The sequence below is a fragment of the Mytilus galloprovincialis genome, chromosome 6, assembly GCF_965363235.1.
Source record: "Mytilus galloprovincialis chromosome 6, xbMytGall1.hap1.1, whole genome shotgun sequence".
Lineage (NCBI taxonomy): Eukaryota > Metazoa > Mollusca > Bivalvia > Mytilida > Mytilidae > Mytilus > Mytilus galloprovincialis.
The window spans coordinates 32637346-32659016 of record NC_134843.1 but is presented as its reverse complement, the minus strand read 5'-3'; the positions used below and the strand labels follow the sequence as shown (position 1 = coordinate 32659016).

General features: G+C 30.8%; 1 protein-coding gene across 4 annotated transcripts in view; it reads left to right on the top strand.

Moving 5' to 3' along the window:
• The window catches only part of LOC143079386 (ras-responsive element-binding protein 1-like), a 51652-nt gene extending 31425 nt beyond the window's left edge, over positions 1–20227 (top strand). For 2 of the 4 annotated variants that reach the window (XM_076254680.1, XM_076254677.1), the window contains exons 3-17: positions 2029–2325; positions 2798–2854; positions 6613–6817; positions 7431–7936; positions 8376–9528; positions 11545–11722; positions 12478–13162; positions 13550–13907; positions 15001–15290; positions 15793–16003; positions 16343–16516; positions 17119–17315; positions 17932–18529; positions 19075–19352; positions 19876–20227. In XM_076254680.1, coding sequence (XP_076110795.1) covers positions 2029–2325; positions 2798–2854; positions 6613–6817; positions 7431–7936; positions 8376–9528; positions 11545–11722; positions 12478–13162; positions 13550–13907; positions 15001–15290; positions 15793–16003; positions 16343–16516; positions 17119–17315; positions 17932–18529; positions 19075–19352; positions 19876–20079 — 5391 coding nt within the window. In that variant the 3' untranslated portion in view covers positions 20080–20227. The remainder of the gene's footprint in view (positions 1–2028; positions 2326–2797; positions 2855–6612; positions 6818–7430; positions 7937–8375; positions 9529–11544; positions 11723–12477; positions 13163–13549; positions 13908–15000; positions 15291–15792; positions 16004–16342; positions 16517–17118; positions 17316–17931; positions 18530–19074; positions 19353–19875) is intronic. The other 2 variants (XM_076254678.1, XM_076254679.1) reach the window with 2 other exon arrangements.
• Positions 20228–21671: the final 1444 nt, after the last annotated feature.

Here is a 21671-nt window from a genome sequence, read left to right as displayed (position 1 = left end):
ACCGTACTTTTTCCAGTTTTTATGATTCATACATTCCGTTAGTAATTTATCAGCAGTTTTGAGGGAATCTTAAAATCAATTCGTTTCTTTGAAAAATGGGATAGGAAATTTACTGCCATCTGACAAGTAAAAAAAACCAAAAATTCAATTTGCAGCTAAAAGTTTGCACGATAAGCCTCCATCGGGATGTGTTAAGAACCAAAGGTTTGGAAAGCCTAGATTTGTTTAAAAACAGAATTACCAAACTAGGAGATGCTTAATAAAAGTAGAAATAGTTGCTGTAAATTCAAATATTTTTTCAATTTATTTTTATTACAAAAATTGAGACAGAAGAAATATGTGTTGGAAAAATATATAGTCACATTTTAAATTTTTATAGCATTATTGGTTATTTTGCATTTTCTGGAGTCGCAAGTATGAATCTTGTTTTTTAGTTGATGGTTAATAATTAATACACACAAAAATTTCTAGATTTACAGTTTTCTGTAACCAGGGATTTCATTGAGATAGTATTATAAGTATTGATAACATATAGAATCTCCCAAGAAAGAGGAAAAAAGAAAAATAATGACTCCTCAAATTTTGAATCAATTAAAAAAAAATTGTCATAGACAAATTGAAATCTCATTTTTTTTTCATGTTAAGAATTGCATTGATGAAGCTAAAGTTGTACAAATATTTTGTCTCTTGCCCCCGAGGCTGACAGGACATGTTTGTATTGAAGATATTGACAGTGATAATAACTGCAGGCCAAAGTGTTTCTTCCTGATTCAGTTTCATCTTATATGGTGACCAATCTGTAATCTCTTGCTAGAGGGTGCGATTTCAAATTATACAACATTTCCATTAAACTTGGTAGGAAGCTTGTCATTGAGTATGATATCATCATATGTAAAGAAGATTTTTCATTATTTTTAAATGTTCAGGAATTATTTTGGTAAGGATCTAAATTTAGATCAGGAATAGCATTCTGAAGAAGAAAATTCTGAAAGGTATGAAAATTAAGAGAGTCTCAGTGGAAGAAATGTACCAATGAGGCAACTATATACACAGAGATCAAAGGACGAGGTTGTAAACAACTATATGTCAACATGCAACCTTTAACATTGAGCTTATAAAGTCTTTCCTAATTTGGGTGCTTCTGAAGTAAATGTATTAGATATGAATTTAAGACAATTCACTAAAGAAAAGAAAATGGGGTAAATTTCATTGAGATAGCTTCCTAGTTTGAAACAAAAAAAAATACAAAAAAAAAGACATTTTAACTACATAACTGATCAAATTCCCTTTGAACAATGTAAATATCTCATATGTTTTTTGGAAAAATTTAAACTTATAATAAGATTTAACAAAAAAATATGTTATATTCAATATGTGACTGAAGATAAAAAAAAAGATTTGAGAGAAGATTCTATTATATCTCAAGAGTACATATTAAGTTAGAATAAACAAAAATATGTGTTTAGTTCAATATGTGACTGAAGATAAAAGACAAATTTTTAGGAGACTTTTTTTATCTGAAAAAAAAAATACAAACCAAAATTGAATAAAAAATAAAAAATAGTTCAATATGTAACTGAAAATAAAGTTTGTAGGAGATTCTTTTTTATCTGAAAAATTCAACTTCAAATTAAATTTAACAGAATAAAAACCGTGTGAAGTTCAATATGTAACTGAAGATAAAAGAGAAGTTTTGAAATCATGAGACAGATAGATGATGACAATTTCCTTGTCTCCAGGACAAAATCTCTTCCTGAATTATACATCATCTTTTTGGTCAGCAATTTGTTTACCCTGTCAACTGGATAATTATCACTGATAATGTCTTGTCTTTGTAAAGTGTTACTACCTACCAGCAGTTAACTATAGCAATAATATGTACATGGCCTCGGGCTCAAGTCGTTTCTTGGTTCGCCGTCACTTAAGATAGGCTGTGGCTTGCTGAAGATGACATGTTAGGAAATATGTGTTTGCGATCCGCCCTAATCATAAACTAATAATTATTACAACCTGTCATTTTTGTTGCAGGACCACGATGACTTTGATGAATACGGTCCCCTTGTTGTCGACACCTCGGACCAGTTAGACAATGAAGTGCCAGTGCAGCAGAATAATAAAGATACAAGTTCTCTTTTATCGACTAAAATAGAGGATATAGTTACTATTACCAATAACAGTCTCACGGAAATAAATTTAAATACTGCATCCTTTTTAGACGGGAGTGGATCTAACTCATCTTGGACGCCTTCTTCCTCAGCACAGCTCAGTCCTAGTTCAATCAGTGCAAGTATTTCTGCAGCAAAAACCCACAGACGAGGAAAGAAGGTAAATAGTTTGTTATTTATTTATTTTCGTGCAGATGAGTAGGTTTTATATGTGGTGGATTAATTTATAATAGTGTGTGAAGTTTTTTCCTTGCCTTTCAAATTTCTTGTGTCTGTGATAGCCATATGGTTCACACTTAGTGAGTTTTTTGTGTGTGTTTCTTTGCTTACATCACTTTTATGAATTCACACCTTATTTAAAAAAAATTACTTACTTATATCAGTAACTTTTCTTTTATTAACAAAGTTAAACCAAGTTTCTTCTGTCTTTTTATTTATTTTTCACATCTTTTTAAGAAATGTTTGGTTTATTTATGTAGTTCTGATTTAAAAAAAAAGGGCAAGACTGTACATATATTTTCCAAAAATGTTTGAAAAACCACATCAGCAACCAATCAATTGAAAATATTTGAGAACAGAAGAAAGATAAATAATGTGATTAAAATTCAAATAAAAAATGAAATTATTTTCAGAATCACGTTAAAGACGATACAACTTATGATGAAAACCATGATGAAAATGAAAACAAGGTATTATGGAATTTATGCAGGGACATCAATGTCTGTCGCTGTATATTCTGCACGATGAATTTAGATTCATAAATGCATAATCGTCCTCTTATTACCCCCCTTTAGGCTATTTCACGGCATGTTTTGCATGAATGTTACTGGTGGCGGAAACCAGATGATAAAGCACTTAATATATATTTTTGATTATCCATATATTTTGTATAGGTAAATATGGACATGCTTCATTAATTTTATCATCTTTGATTCGCTTACTCTTATTTGTACATCCTGCATGATTGGAAAGCAAGTTTGTTTGATTGCGTTTATATTCATTAATTGAAGTGGAAAATATGTGAGTAGGTGCAACATTTGTTGTTTATTTTATTTTTCTGATTGTTTACTTTTTTTTCATCATCTCTTTTAATTTGATTACTTTTGATATATATCTTAAAAATGTAAAGAAACAGAATTGGTAATATCAATTCAGAAGGGTAGTAACCTTTCCAAAAAATGAAAATTTAAAAAGATAAATTTAACAGAAGTTACTGCAGTGAAATTTATTGCTTAAAACTATTATGGATTCTGAATATCTAGATCATATTTTTAATGTAGTTCTATTTTTGAAATGACGCAATCAAACAACCAACTCCTTCTTTCTTTTAGTCATGTTTATATATCTAACATAGATGAATAATATATAGATTTATTATCCTAATAATAGCTATGGTCATTCTGTTAAAGATTTTAGCTATGACAATAACAATATATCTTCTCTTGTCTCATCTGATCCTTTTATTTCTTTTTTGTGAAAGAAGCAATATTTTCTTTTCTTTAGAATTTATCATGGTCACTTCTGGTCAAATCTATTTTTATTTGATCTTTGTGTCAGATCTTATGATCAGATTTAATCATAACTATGAGTTACTGTAGATCCATTTTTATTTGTGGAATACCAACATTTGAGAATTTTTTGAACCAAGCATTTAGATATTCAACAAAGTTCAATTTTCTAAAGGCTTGTGTGCAAACTTTGGCGACACCATGAAAAATACATTTTTCTGAATCCCCAAATACTGGTACCCACCAAAATAAATGAATCCACAATAGTTAATTTATTAAGTAAGCAGGCTTAGTGCTTCTTTTATTTCTTTTTTTTCAGTATCCAGTCTCCTTTGAAACTTCTAACTGAAATTTTAGATTCAAATATTATCAGATTAAGACACTTGTATGTTTTCAAAATATTTGTGATTTCAGGTATTTCTTTGTGGGTGGAAATTAGCATGTCATTTTACCACCTATTGTATATTCCAGATATATTTATTTTGTTATGTCTGCCGTTGGGTTGTTGTCAAATTGACATTTAGTACTCAACATCGCCTGTAATTCACTAGTATCATTCTCTAAATCTGCATGACATATTTGTCCATTATCCAATAATCCATGGATTAGCTAGTATTAACCAGCACAAAAGATTAATATTTATAGATGAATTAAGAGGATTAATAGATTTTTTACAAAAACTGGATAAGTTGCTGAGGGTATTGTTTCAGATTTAGAATTTTAATCTGCAAGGTGCCCTAACTTGAAACTGTGAAGTAATATAAGTATGCCAAATCCATCTTAAAAATTACATCTTAATCTTGTTTTGATTAATTTCTGAAAACATAATATGAAAATTTCCAAAGGCCAATTAATCTGTAAAAATATGTTGGTTAATTTACTTAGTTACCTCATTCCTAATTTACTTAATTACCTCATTCCTGAAAGGATGTCAATCAGACCTTTACACAAAGGTATTTGTCACCCATAAAGATTTTATATGGTTTTGCATCTTTAATGTAGGAATAAGTTGTACTTGGAATATGTAGAAAATTTGTGTAATTATTCATTCAATGGCTACTTATAATGACTCATGAGAAAAACTAGGCAGTCTGGTTGTTTAAAGAAGTTTCAGATGTCCTAATACTAAATAACTCGAATTAAATTTTTTGAATGGATTTTCTGATGGTGCTGGCGAAATATTTGGAAAAAAAAGAAAAAATAGATAGAAGAAGAGAAAGAACAAAGTTTATTGAAATACAATAAAATATTTTCCTTAAAAACTATTTTCTTGACCAAAAGCTGATATATCTATATTCTGATTCATAATGACTTTTATATAAGTTGTATTGCCCCTTTATACATCAGATAACTTCAATATAAATTGTATTGCACCTTTATACATCAGAAAACTTCTGTATAAGTTGTATTGTACCTTTATACATCAGAAAACTTCTATATAAGTTGTATTGCACCTTTATACATCAGAAAACTTCTATATAAGTTGAATTGTACCTTTATACATCAGAAAACTTCTATATAAGTTGTATTGTACCTTTATACATCAGAAAACTGCAATATAAGTTATATTGCACCTTTATACATCAGAAAACTTCTATATAAGTTGAATTGTACCTTTACACATCGGAAAACTTCTATATAAGTTGTATTGTACCTTTATACATCAGAAAACTTCAATATAAGTTGTATTGCACCTTTATACATCAGAAAACTTCTATATAAGTTGAATTGTACCTTTACACCTGGGATATAAAAAGTATTTTACTCCTATCAGTCTCCCGTCTCTTTTCATGTGACAAACAAATTTCATATGTCACTGTAATGAAGCAGAAAGATATTTGACCATGGACCGTAAAAGATGGAGTAGGGAGGAATTTCTCATCCTACGTGATACAACATGGTTGCTTGTTCTTTTACTCTAAACATGATGTAATAGAAACAGATTAAAGGATTATGAATCATGTTTTACTTTGATGGCTTTTTAAAAATATTTAAGAAAAATAATAATGGTTATTGAGCAACACATGAAATAAGTATTTTAAGATTTTGCGGTATACGATGAAAAAAATATATCGGAGAGATGGTAATGATCTCACACCTGGGTGATCAGATGGTAATTAAATGTAACATTAATGAGTTTATCAATCTTTGATTTTAAGTATGAAAAGATTCATCACTTTCTGTTTGAAAGTTTCATGGTTTATTCATGATGCAGCGACAAGTCCCATTTTTTGACAATGGTACATAACAAGGTGATATTTTAACGTAGTATGATTTATATCAACTGTAACAGACTTGTTGAATGTTTCTTTGTTTAGGTTTTGTATGTATCTTTTAAGACGTGACATGCCTGTTTAAGATGTTTCACCTGCAAGTATTAGGGAGTTTTTTTTATTTGCATAACTTACTATTTATTCAGATGAATGAGGATGAATTTACAACTATGTTTAAGAGTGACGTAGGTTAAAAAGAGTATTCTTGGAAAAAAATGCTGAGTTTGTAAACTCTTGTTTAAAATTTCTATTGGAAGAGTTTCAATTTTTTAAAAATTTATTGTGGAAACTTTTGTAATTGCTGTAATTTTAAAGTTAGTTGTTGAAGACACAATGTGTTGTTGCAAGTTTAATACATTATGATTGCATATGATTGTTTTTCTGCCATTTTGCCAGTATTTTACCATTTAAAGTTGCAATATTATGGTAATTTTGAAATACTTATTTCATGTTCTCTAATAGATCTGATTTGTCCATAAAAATTAATGGAATCAAGTGCACCTTTTAATAAGTTCTTTTATGTATGATGTCAATTTTTTTCTTTCAGATTGATAGTAAGCATTTGTATCTGTGTATTTGAAAAATATCTGTTTGTTCAAAAGTGTTATTAGATAATAAGAAATAAAGACACTATAATGACCATTTTTGTTTTTTTTTCTATTCCAGATTCTGCCATTAAACGGAGACGGAGAGGAAGCCATATATCAATGCCCAATCTGTCAGGAAGTAGTCCAGTCATTACATGATCTCACGATACACATACGAACCCACAATACCCACGCTGCAGCGTCTCAGTCTAACACGTGTACAATCTGTGGGAAGGTTCTTAGTTCCCAGAGCTCACTAGACAGACACATGTTGGTGCATTCTGGTAGGTGTTAGCAGCATTGCATAGATAAGTGTTTGAATATGAGATAAAATTGAGAATGGAAATGGGGAATGTGTCAAAGAGACAACAACCCAACCATAAAACAGACAACAGCAGAAGGTCATCAAAAGGTCTTCAGTGCAGCGAGAAACTCCCACACCTGGAGGCGTCCATCAGCTGGCCCCCAAACAAATATATATATACTAGTTCAGTGATAATGGATGTCATACTCAACTCCGAAGAACATACTTTAAAAAGAATACTGTTGAACTACTTGTCTTTGTGGGCTTCAATTTTCGTGTTTTGTAGAAATTCAAGTCCATGTTTTAAGTTTAAAATATCTCACTCAATGATAAATTTTTTGGTTGGAGGAAACTAAGAAAGTAACAAAAATTGCTACCCCACAATCAATGATACTTTCACAGCATTCTCACAATAAAACCTAAATTCAATTTGAATTATTGTTCATCTTGAAAAATGAAATCTTGGAATAGAGGACCTAATGTTAAATTATTGCTTCAGATTTTATAGTGAAAAGAGTAAAAATATAACTTTTTCACAAGTAATTCTTGAAATTTTATTATCTAAGGGAAATAATCAAGACTTTTATTTTCAGGAGAGAGACCCTTTAAATGTAAAGTATGTAAAATGTCTTTTACAACAAATGGAAATATGCACAGGCATATGAGAATCCATTCTAAGGAAACCGATATTGAAGCTCTTGGAACAAAAATTAGGAAGAAGACTCCTACTTTTAAGCCAAAGGCAATGTTCTTTAGTCCGATAGATTTTGACGGAACCTCATTGAATATGTCCACACCAATTCCATCCAGAGAATTTTCTCCGAAAGGTTTAAATTTTGGAGAACCAACAACTCCATCCAGCTATATGTCGCCTAAAGGACTGAAAAGGACGTTCAACTTTGTAGATTGCTCACCAAATTGGTCACTACCAAAACGTCAACTTTTGGAAGAAAGGTTTAATTCTGCTCTCCCTCCTCAGTCAATCTCTTCATTTATTCCACTGGTTGTGCCACAAGAATCACCAAAAATACCATCAGAACTCGCAGCAGAAGTGAAAGGGGAACCAGAGCCACAAAGAGTACCAGTAGCTGTCAGACAGGTAATACCAGCTGTTATATGTTAATTTCATTTAAATGATTGATTTCATTTCCTTCACTTGTTTTTAGGAAACAAATGTCATCTTGATTTTATCAAAGTGTTACAGTTTTCTTATAGGAATTTAAAAAAGATAGATAAGATGAAATGTGATTTGGAAACTAAAAGCTGATATTTATTTTTAAATGTAAATAGAGATGTTTTTATTTTGTTGTTTAACCTCCTGCGGCAATGTTTAATTTATATCAAGTACATGAGAAGAAATAGTGCTAAGTATTTGAAATAGATTTTGATTGATTGATTGACAGACAATTATTTTAATTACAAAATTTATTTAAGAAATTGATATAATTTTTTATTGTGTATATATGTTTTATCTGCTTTTAACATTTAGTTCTCTGTAAAAAAGTTGTTTCTTAAATTATGTTTTCGCTTATTTTCAGCCAACGGAGGAAGAAAGAGATCAACTACATTGTCCAGTGTGCAATAAAACATTTCTGTGCAAATATGGTTACCAGAGTCATTTAGAAACTCACCCAGAACTGTCTCAAAACTGTCAACAATGCAATCTATCGTTCCAATCTACTAGAGAATTAGATCTGCATAAATTAGTCGCTCATAGCAAATCTAAGGATGATGACGAAAAAAGCATAAAATCACCCCTCTCAGAAGCCGTTGTAGGATTTCATGATCTCGGTTTTATGGATTTCTCAGTTACAAAGTTTCCACTTGTTGCCAAATCTTGGTGCGAGGAAAACGTCAGACAATCAAGTAGCGATTATCATAAATATATATGTAAAGAATGTACAAAGGCTTTTCCGTGCAAGAGTGCATTGTTGATGCACATACATACACACAATCCTGAAAAGACGGCTCAATGTCCTCTGTGTGAATGTGACTTTATCGACAACAAAGAACTTCATGTTCACATGGCTAAACACATGGCCGACAAAGCATTCGACGAGGTCATGGATAGCGATGACATCGATGAAGAAGACACAGATGGTCACGGAACACCAGAAATGGTTGGCAAACACGACTTCTTAGCTAGCTTTGGATTGATCGCTGAGAAAAATCCAACGGAAGAAAAAATCAAAAAAGAGAAACCCATGTCTGAAACAATATTGAACATGGAAAAGAATGAAAACAACGATTATTTTGCAAAACTTGGACAGGTCTTCTCACCTTTTATATCGCCTATACATCCAATGGGTAAGAAAAATGGGGAGGAAATCAAAAGCATGGCTGAACTACAGAAGTTAATACAGAGCTCATCCAATGGTATGATGCCACCCTTCCCAGCAATACCAGGCATGGAACATCTTCAGGGTATCAACCTGAATCAGTTCTCCGCCTTCTTACCTTCCATGATACCGTACAGCCTTGCCTCACAAATGACACCTACATTAGCTGCCATGATGAGCGCTAGTCAGATGATGAATGCAGCACTAAGTAGCCAAAATATGTCTAGTCCTTTACCAACTCCGCCCCCGAGCAGTGAGAGTGGCAGTGGATCTTCCGGTGAAATGAACAACAAAGGTGTATTCCCATGCAAATACTGTGACATGTTATTCCCTAACTACAGAGCACTGAAAGGTATGCATGTTTTATTTTTGTTAAATTTTGAAAAATTTGAAATTAATTAAATTTACGGTTATAATTGATGATTTTTAAAGATTACATATAAAATGTAAAAAAGGAAATTTATTAATTACACAGTTATTTTATGAAAGGGATAGGGATAAAAGAAGCATAATTTGAATTTTCATAGTGTTAAATTTTCTGAATATTTCAAGAAGAATATTTTATATTGATAAATACAGATAATGTTCAGCATTTTTTTAATAATTGTATTTATATTTTATCAATTTGCTCTTTAGAAGTAAGTATACAGCATCATTTGGATTGTTGTAATATTTTGTGTCTATATAAATATTACAGTGTTGTCCCATCAAAGGTCTTCTGTGTATCTTAATATTATCTGTATGCATATGCTTTTTTTGGGGGGAACCTAATTTTTAAAGATACAATTTAGTATGAATGAATTAGGATGTGGTATTTTAGTCCAAGGCTACAATAATTTACCAAAAACTAAATATTTATAGTAAATCTTATGTAATTTTACAAATTTATGCAAATAAATTTCAGCATTCTGAAATAGATTAATGATGTAAAAATATAATTACTAACACCCAGAAAGATTTATACTAAGTAATTGTTAATTTAGCATTTTTATTTCCATTGAACCAAATTATAAGTAAAACCAAAATGTTAACTAGTATAGATAACTTGTAATAACCAATACAGAGGGAAGACTTTCATGCAAAGGGAGGCTTCATTTTTCTAACAATTTAGATCAATAAAGACTTTTTTAAGAATGAATTTTAGGATATAGGAGGGGAGGCTTCATTATTTTAGTGAATTATTTTAAAGATGAGAAATCACACTTTTGTTTTGTTAATGGGATGGGAGGCATCATTATTTTTTTATATAGCTAATTACCTGAAATCATTTTAGGACATGGGAGGCTTTATTATTTTAGTGAATTAATTTTAAAAGATGAGATACCACACTTTTCTTTTTATATTAATGAGATGGGAGGCATCATTATTTTTTTTTTCTTTAGCTAATTTCCTCTAGTCATAATTGTCATCTTTTATCGCTTTCATTTATGATGTATGGTAACTATAAACAAAACAACAATGCAATTTGTATATTTTAATGGATTTCAAAAAAATATAAATAGCTAGCATTATAATGGGAAGCTTGAAATTAATTTATGTATGTAAAAACCTGAGAATTAGCATCTCATTTGCATGCAGATTTATCAAACTTGTCAAGTTATGAAATGATGGATCTTGTAGTTACCTAAGTTGCATATTCTATATGATGAGAACTTCCTGTTTCTTTATGAATGAAATTTTACCTATAAGTGCATGACAGTCGTTTCTTGTTTTATTTTATTTTAAGCATGTAATGTGGCATAATTTTGTGGAGTTGAATTTAATTGGATCAATTGATTAATTGGTCTTATATTTTAATTGTTTTACTTTTTATGTAAAAAAAATGTCTTTCCAACTCTTACTAGTTTATTATATTTGTGTTGTACAGTTGTCAGATCTGCTTTCTTACTTTTCATTCTCAATTTTTTTTCTCGTCCTCTTATTAAAAAAATATTTTTAATTAAGCTACAACAAATCAGTTTCCTGTCTCTTTTGGGAGTTGCCCTTCATCTTGCTTTTACACCCTCCCTTCATTTTTTGTAATTTTATACTTTTTGGTGAGAATATATATGCTATATAATTGATCATGTTGATGTATATAAATTAGTATTTTTTATGACATTGTTGTAATGTTAAATATTGAATTAAAATGTTTAAATATTGCAATTATTTGGAAACAGGTTAGCTTTTCTAATATGAAAAAAATAAAGTTTATAAGCAAAATTGTGAAAGAATACACAAAAAAATATCAAAATTTGGTATCTGTTTAAAGAGATTGTTGAAATACAAACCACAAAAAAATATAGGGATGAAAACAAAAAACAAACTGCTAAGATGATCATCGAAAACTATCTTTAAAGATTTTTTAATATTTGTTTATGTTTTTCAGGTCATACCCGCACACATTTAGGTCTGTCTCCATATAAGTGTAACTTGTGTAGTTACTCCAGCGCTGACAAGAGTACATTGATCAGACATTTAAGAACTCACAATGGAGAGCGACCATTCCAATGTCGGGTTTGCGACTTTGCTTTCACCACCAAGGCAAACTGTGAAAGGCATGTCAGGTAAAATTGTAGCTCCTATCTATAAATTTTAAAAAAAATTTTAAAGTTATATTTTGAATTATTTTAAAAATTCGACATTTAAAACAGTAGCACAAGAACATATTTTAGAGAAGATACTTAATGAATAAAATCTTTTTTAATTAATACATTAAAAAGATAATTAAGGTTTATATGGTTACACCTGGTACACCTTGTAACATTTTCCAGATTGATTTTAATGATTTAATGACATAATTAATTCTATGAATTGATAAATCATTTCCTTTATGTGCTGTTACAGTCCTTATACACCAAGTGCAAGAAATATATATTGTCGCTGAGGTTTATTGATACATTTTAAATGCCTCATAAATGCAGAAAATTTATGCATTAACATGATAATGTACATGTTTGCTTATTTCCTGTATGCACAACCTACACATTGTACCTGGTCCAGGGGAGATAATTCTACAAATATTTATTGTCTTTTTACTGAAAGACTCGAGACATGAATATGTATTCAGAGTTCAATGACTTATTATATTGTTTTCAATGTAATATAGCCTCTTTGCGCTGAGGCTATAGCCTTTTTGTGATGAGGCGGCAGAAAGCAATCAATCAACTATGTTTAAAATTTACAAAATAAAAATTAAATTATATTTTTTCAAAAATAAAAAAAAATTGTATTCTTCTTAATAATGAATTTGAATTGCATTTATTCTAAATTATGAAATTGAATTGATTTTTTTTCTAATATTATAATTATTTTATTGCAGGAAGAAGCATGGTAAATTCATGAAGGATGATGTTGAACAAGCAATTGGTTACAATAAGTATGCACTAGAAGATGCCAATTCTTCAACCTCCTTCCATTCACCTGATACTGTATGCAAATATTGCAACATTGATTTCAAATTCTTCCGTGCACTGAAACACCATCTTAGATCACACAGTAGTTGCCGTCAGAAGCCATTCATTTGTACCCGTTGTGATGTAGGATTTTCGACTAAGGCTAACTGTATTCGTCATCTTCAGAAACAGCATGTAGAAATCTCTAACAACCAGATAGAACAGTACATTACTGTCAAGGAGCCATTCAATATTGACGATAGCGACAAATCATTCGGAGATTCTGATGACGGTATGCCACCAGAGATAAATGAAAGATCCACTCCCTCTTCTATCATCAGTGGCAAATCACATGCGCCACCTGCTGCTCATACGACCCCTGTACTGTCTGTTGGTACCCCAGCTAGCAGCCGTCCAGCCACACCTGTCCATATTAAATCTGAACCTTTGGATGAGGATGACATTATGCCATTAGATTTCAGTGTTAGGTCAGGCAGTAATACTCCTGTTGGGACCCCTAAGAAGGACCAACCTACAGGTAGAGGGACTGATCAACCTATGGACTTGTCAGTTAAGAAATCACCGTCGCCATCACCAGCACCCATATTGAAGGTATTTTTTCTAGATATTCCAGTTTTTTTCGTAGATTTTTTCGTAAAAACGTAAAATTCGAAAATTTATGTGTTAGCTGTTGCACAATTGTAGTTAATGTTGTTGCACCTTTAATTTTAGTGCTGTCGCATATTTGTAATTAATCATTTTGCACATTTGCAATAAAATCTGTTACACATTTGCAATTAAAGATGTTGCACATTTGTTATTAAAGCTGTTGCTGATTTCTAATAAAAGACAAAATGGAATAACATTGGCACTTTTGCCCTTGTAATTTACCGGTTTGTGTTTTTTTAAGGTGAAAGGCTTGCTTATTTCAGAAATCTGAAACAAGTGTTAAAATATTTCATTTAGTGAATGCAATACTAGTTTGTTTTTATTTTTCAGGCAAATCTGCTACAACAGACTAGAGTAATGTATGAAAATAGTGTGCACCAGTGCCAGTTTTGTCCAATGGGATTTTCAAATCCTCGTGCTCTGGAGCGCCATCTTTGGCAGAACCATCCACAGCTTACATCATTGTTAGATCCTTCGTACCTCAAATCACTGTCTGGAATAAACCCAACGGTGACAGAAAAGTTAAAACAAACTGTTAATTTACGTCTTCCGGTACAACCACCGTCAGAGAATTTAGACGATAATGAAACGTCATCCAGGTCATCCAAACTTATGGATAAGATAAATAATCTACAGGCCATGAGGATGGAGAACCAGATCAAAACCGAACCCAGATCTAGTATTTCAGGTAGGTCTTTCTTACAGAAAAAAAACCTTGAAAGAAAAGAAAAGGAGTAGGTCCGATATATGTGCATTGTATTGTCAAAAACAGCTCATATTTATGAAGCAGAAGCATTCTACTTCCAATAAATAACTAAAAGTTTACATTTTAAAATTTTTGTAAAATTGTTATATTTTGGGGCCAAAAAGGGGTTTTACTGGACCTACTCCTTTATTGGTTGTGGAAAATCTTTTATTCATGTATTATCACTACTTATTATAATTAAGTATTTATTGTAGAACAAAAATCCTTACATTACTTAGCACCAAATAAATTTTATATATTTGGAATCAACAAGCTAGTCAAAGGAATAATTTAAACAATTTAGAAAGTGTCCTCAAGTGCATTGCAAGACAATTATATACTTACTTACTTACTTAGTTAGTTCTTACTATGCCTGGTGGCACATAGGGAAAATAAATTTTACACATAGAACATCTTATTTATGATATTTCTTTAAACCTATAGCTTTACAGTGTTAGGATAAGTGTGTAAGTAAAAGTAGTAACTATTTGAATGCTTTAATTTGTGTTTGTGTAATTATATAATTGTTTAGTTCTTTTTGTTACAGTCAAGGGGAGATAACTCCTGATTTTTTCATATTATTTTAATTTTATATTTATTTTGTGTGTGTGTATTTTCAGTTTTATGAGTTATAGATATTTTTTTTAATTTAAACCCCTATTTTTACTTTCATTCTGTAGTTTGTTAATTGTTCAATAAAATGATACTTAAAATATGATAAAACTGATTATTAATTTAAAATAAAAAAATAAAAATTGTAGAATACTTTTAAACTTTAATAATGAAGACTTTGTTAAAAAAAAAATATATACCTTTTTTGTATTATTTAATAAAAAGGTTTGTCTCTAAGCATGATAATTGTGAAATGTAGATATGCAAAAAAAAAACTAAAAAAAAAAAACCAAACAAACCACTATGATGTGTTCTTGAATTTAAAATAAATACAATAATGTATTCTAAAATTTAAATAATAATCGATTCTGGAATTATAAAAAAAATACACTGGAATTTACATGCTAGATGTTTTGTCTTCCAGGTGACAGTAGTGATTTAGCATCTGTGAATAGAATTTTAGAATCAGCAAACTCCCATCATTTCCAGTCATTTTTGTTACGTGAAAGTGGCAGTATTACAAATGAAATAATGAGAAACCGTTTGAACTTGTTGAGAAGTGTCAATCCAGATAGGAGCCGAGAGGAAAGACCGTTGGAACCTAGACCTGACAGTAATGAATCAGCATCTAGACCAAGACCAGAGGACCCATCTGATAGTAGAGATGGTCAGGAAATGCCTACGATGATGGATATAGGGGATCTTCCAAAACAGGTAATAAGTCATATGTATTCTAATTGTTGGTTATTACACCCAGCTGTTAATCTGACTTTATATAGAGATTGGAGTGGTTAATCTGGCTTTATAATTATAGAGATTGGAGTGTGTGATGAGTCATCTACTTCCTACTTTGGTTTCTCACTCTTTAGCTGAAACAGGATTTTGTGAAATCTCATGCATTCAATTTAATGAGTGTTGTTACTTACTTCCGCATGATATATGCTTAGTCAAATCAACACACATTTGTATTAACAAAAATGAACTTCTCTTCCTAAACCCCTACTCAGAATTCTGCTTCAGTTGGTGATATTCTTGTGCCTCTCTTTGAGATGTAATTACTTCTTTCAGTAAGATAATAATTGTAGTGCATGTATAAATAGTAATGTTGACCATGATGTATTTAAAAATAGAAATGACATTTGTTTAGAGTTCTTAAAGCAAATTATTATGTATCTAAGATAATTGTTTTCACCATTTGATTTTTTTTCTCATTCAGCTTGAACACTTTGCCAGATTAGAGAAGCAAAGAGCCTTACAACATCAGTTTAATATACCTACTACTGTTGACAAAAAAATGGATGATAAAAGTGCAATCAAAAAGAAGAGGAATTCATACGCTGACTCTCCACATAAACTACAGTGTCCATATTGTACAAGAACATTCCCATGGGTTAGCTCCCTTACAAGACATCTCCTCACTCATACTGGTTAGTATGATTTTGTTACTGTAATTTGATGTGATGTTTTTTTTCATGTTAAAAAATTAGTTGCATAAAATGTCATTGGTTTTGAACACTGGATTAATTTATTATTCGTGGGATACCAGTTTTGTGGAACTCGCTGGTACGACAGAACCACAAATCTATAAGTTCACCAAGTACTAATTTCCTATAGGCTCTTAATAACTCTGTTCAATTAGGTAACTGTATAGATAGTAAACTGAAGAAATGAATTAAAGATGAGATATCATTTATTTAAATTTTTAAACCAATATATCATTTATTTAAATTTTTAAGCCAATTGCTAATTTATTCTAATGTTTCCAGGTCAAAAACCATTTAAATGTCCAAGATGTCCAGTTACATTCTCAACCAAGTCTAACCGAGAGAGACATCTGATAAGAAAACATGGTGTAAATATGTTGGACCCGCTGTCTCGACAAACTATGGATCGTCCATATAAATGTCATTTATGTGTATTCAGCTCATTCTCTACACAAGGTAAATACAAACTATTCAATTGATTTATACACATATTAACAGTTAAAAGAGCTAACCAAAATATTTAATATAACTTGACCTTATGCAAAGTAACATCAGTAATATGTTACCCTATTTCGGGTTGAAAAATTCTGTATGCAAAGTCTGTAACTGTAATTGAGTTGATATAAGTACCTTACAAAAAAAAAAATCAAAAAATCATAGTCTTGTACATATTTTTATGCACTTTCATAAGATTGACGACTTCTATTGCAGCTCAAATGAATGTTTAACCTGAAAAATTAAAAAAGACAGCTCAACAGTCAAAGTTGAATTCATTAGAGACATACTGTAATAACAAAGTTTTTTTTTCGATATCCAAACTATTAGACATTAGTTAAGCCTACAGCATATTTAATAATTAGCAAATTGACTATTAATTTCTCATATTATATATGATCAAGTTATAAGCAACACTATTGTTTGTCTTTTTCATTTTTAGCCATGGCGTTGTCAGTTTATTTTAGATTTATGAGTTTGACACTCTCTCTGGTATCTTTCATTCCTCTTTTAGATATATATTATTTGCACATATTGAAAAATGTTTCTTTTACTCATTACAGGCAATCTTTTGAAGCATTATAAGGAAAGACATCCAAACAGTTCACTCCCAGAAGGTCTAGCTGAGTTAGATAGAGTTGTGACGATTGGTATGAGTAAAACAATACCTCCAGAAGAGAGGGGACTGGGATCTAATGGTAGTTTCTACGATAGTAATGACAGTAGCTACCTAGCTGAGGAACAGATGAATAAGTCTATGGTAAGTAGTAACACGTGACAGATATTGGTCATGGTTCCTTTTCCAAATTTAAACTAACTCTAGCGATGAGTTAAACAGTATGAATATAAATAGTAAACTTGTGAAAATTTGTTCTTCTCTGAACATAGTAGTCAAAACCCTAACACAAATTGTGGTGAAAACAGCTGAAAAATACAAAACCCGAAAAAAAGTGTCAAAAGAAAAAAAGTGTCAAAAGAAAAAAAGTGTCAAAAGAAAAAAAGTTGCTTCAAGTATACAATTATACTGTCTGTCTCTTTCTAGAATTGGAAAATCCGACTGCAGCTACAGATGTCCTACCTTCTAACCTTTTGTTGGATTGAAACCAGTGAAAATACACATTTTTGTCTCAGTTTTGCATCAAATGTATCATTCGTATTCAAGGAACACTATATATCTCCATGTGTAATTTTGTTTATTGGGTATCACACAAAGGGTGCATTCATAAGAAATTTGATTTCAATTGATTTTCCCATAGTTGAATTTGTCTGACATCATTTTGCTAGCAAAGGCTTAGTTTAAGGTATTGTCATTTGATTATTTTCATTTGGATACAATGTTAAACTGTGTTTTAAATGTTTTCAATAATCTGTTATAGGATAGAGAGGTCCTTGAGGACAGACTGATGTCCAGTGGTAGATCTGAACCTGACGAAGATGACCTAGAAATCGACGAATCTCCTGAAGTTCCACAACGTACAGAAGATGTCCGCCCATTCAGCGGCACAGGCGAAAAACAACTGAACCCTGAACGTGACAACTACAATGTTGACAAGATCACTGAATGCTGGAAATGTTGTGAGAAATTCGTCTCCCGTAAATTATTAGTTCGTCATTTGAAGGAACACAATATTGACCTGCCATTTAAATGCTACCTATGTGATGCCTCATATTTCAGTAGAAAAGAATGTTTATTTCATCAGGAAAGAAACCACACTTCTGATTGGTTGATCTTAAAGGACAAAAATAAAGTTGACGACATTGGTGATTTTTCGAAACACATGGATAAAGTTGTGGAGAACAATCTCAACAAGGTGGATCAAGATGTTGTCTTGGAGATTCCGGGACAGAATGCTGACGATCCAAAGATGGAGGTTGTGTCTGCTGATTATATGCAGCGTAAAGTGTACTGTTCCCTTTGTCCTAAGAGATTCTGGTCTCTACAAGACCTTAGGAGACACATGAGATCTCATACAGGTTAGTACGTTAGAAAATAGAGGGTAGAGATATTTGTTGACAATATATTTAATTTGTTAAATATTGGTCAAACATCAAGTTGTGGTTTGTTTGCAAGTGAAAGCCTCCCTAAGTTTTCTCAGTGCAATTTTTGAAAAAGATCAAGACTAAATAATGAAAAAAAATAATTAAAAGTATATTTGTATATGTATTGTTTTAATTTTATTGGTAATACCTTTATCATGAAATTTATTGATGAACAGTCATACTTTTTTAAGCAAGTGTCTACCAGTTGATGATTAGTTCACTTATAAAGACATGCAAGCATAGTTGATAGTTGGTTAACTTTACAAGTGCTCTAAAATTGATGGTTCGTTCATTTTATTAGTCAAGGGTCTTAAAGTTGATAGTTGTCAATTTGTGTGGAATTTGAACAGGTAATTTCACAAAGTTTCATGGTTTTTTCTTAAGAAAATTGCAAGTTATCCACGTACATTTTTAAAACTATTGCATTTCAATTTGGTTTTATGTAATTTATGTAATTAAATTGGAATAATTAATTGCAGGAGAAAGACCATTTGAATGTGACATCTGCCAGAAAAGATTTACATTGAAACACAGCATGATGAGACATCGTAAGAAACATGCAGATTCTGGATCTCTCAGTCCAAGCGATGACGAAGCTGAAAACAACAATGAAGAACAGTCAGCACATAAGGCTGCCAATCGCCCAATTCTACCTCGCCTACCTATGGCTATTCCTGCCTTGAGCATGCCTGTAATGCCTTCCATCTCTCTTGGAACCAGTTTAAATGGAGGAGAAAGTGTTGGGGTAATTACTGATGTAATTTATTTTAATAAAGATTAATTGTAAATTGTCTTGTGTCATAATTGAGCTTGTCACTTTTAAAATCATTCAATCAGTGAAATTCAAACATAAAAGATAATTTTTTCTCCATGGCTTATGAGCTAAATATTTTTCCTTCTTGTCCCAGATCTGGTTTATTCACATCATAGGACTTATTTGTATTTATTCAATACCCAATTTCATTATTTCTTTGTGTAAGGGTGAGCTACACATATATATGAATTTCATATAATACTTGTATGCAAAAAAAATTCTAATTTACATAATCAAGTGTCTATGAAAAATAAAACAATCAACAAATATTGGTACCCACAATTTTGAAATAATCTACAGTATTTAAGATATTATACAAACATTGCAGCAGAATTTTTTAAAAATTTATTTCCAAATGGGAATTATAGAAATTTAAATCCATTTAATTTGTTTCATTATAATTATCTAGCTGAAAGGATCTAATCATTTAAGAAACAAAAGCAACAATTGTTATTTATTATTTCAGGAATCTCGTGGACATTATACCCTACCATCAGTCATCACCTCTAAATCAACGACACCATCTGCTACGATCTCAACCCCGTCTCTAGCGTCTCTTGGAAAGGATTCCACAGCTGACATGTTACATAACCTACTTGGAGTCGATGTATCATCCATTGACAAGATGTTAGATTCCGTAGATTCTGCTACACAGTTACTCGGAATGTAGAGCTGCTGAGTATTCCGCTGCCACTCACTTACTCAACATAATAGCACCCAAACAGATTCAAGAAACAAGATTTTTTTTGTGTAGTAGTTAAACTGTCTCTTTAGTACTTTTCTCGTGAGAACTTTATTGGAGTTGTAGCTTTACTCTCTTTTGTCTTTCGCTCTCATCTTCCAAGTGAGAGAGAGTGCAAAAGATTGACAATTCAAAGTAGATTTATTTATGGAATGAATTATTGACACTTAAAACATGCTTAGTAGCTGTACATTGCACAAGAGTGACCTTTGAACTTCGGTTTAAAATTTATATATTATTTATAATGTAGTCTAATGGTTATGAACTAGAAATTATAATGAGTTTATGCTGTAGAAATATGATATGATAGACCGTTGGATGATTTGTCCAAGTTATATTTAGCAGTAGATAAACATCAAATTAACATTGTATTATTAGAGAATACTTCTAGATGCTTAATTTTAGAATATGACCATATTTAATTATCTCTATGTGTTCTGGACTTGGCTTTTCTCAATCACATGATGACTGTTTGTGTTCAAGATATTTTTCTTAAAGATTATTTATACCATGACTATGTATATATATACATACATATATATTTGCTCATGTTTTTACTAGAAATGAGTTTAAATTTCCCTATAAAGTGATTAAAAATGGAATGGATTTATATCTAGTTGGATGTAATTGCAGTGCTTTGAACGGAAATTATTGTCTTTTTTATTAGAAGAAACCTGTGATAATCATGTATATAGAATTTTATTGTTTTTATGTTTAATCAGGGAGGACACATCTGTATAATACATATCTTTTTGATTATTAACCGATTATTAATGATTTTCTTTGACATGAAAAGAGGTTAAAAAAACATGTATTTGATTTTGAAAATCACTAGGAATACATGTATTGCTTAATGTTTCATGAGACTTGGAATGAAATATAAAATCATTTGTAATGTACAATTGTATATTTTTTAGAATATCTATTTAGATGTATTGTAAATATATTGATTTTTTTATTTATTTTGACCAGATTTTGTTATATCAAGTATTCAAAGGGCAGATTTTTTAAACGACTAGTCATAACATTTAAAAAAAAATTTCATTTCTGAAAAAAAAAAAAGAATTTGAGATAATTAATTATATTAAAATTAAATATAAAGTTATTATGACTCTTCAATACATATTAAAAGGATTAATGGCAGCAACATTTTTGAAAATATATTTGACAACACTTAGAAGACAAAAAATTGAAAATATATATATAAACTTTATTAGTCAGATTCTTCATATAATTGAAGAACTGTTTGGAGTAAGAGTTATTGCTCTTTGAATAGATAGTGTAGTAGATGCTTTATAGTGTTTGCTTTGTGGCAATCTTTAAGTAAATGATACTAGTCTTTATGTTTGAGCTGTTAAGTAATAGAAATAGCACCATACCATGATAGCATGAAAGAAAACATTGAATTGAATGGAATCGGATTTGGAAATAGCATATTGCCAGTATCACAATTTCTGAATTAAAAAGAACCCAATTCGTGGCAAGTAATTATGTTCCTGTTGATGGTATGATTCTATTTT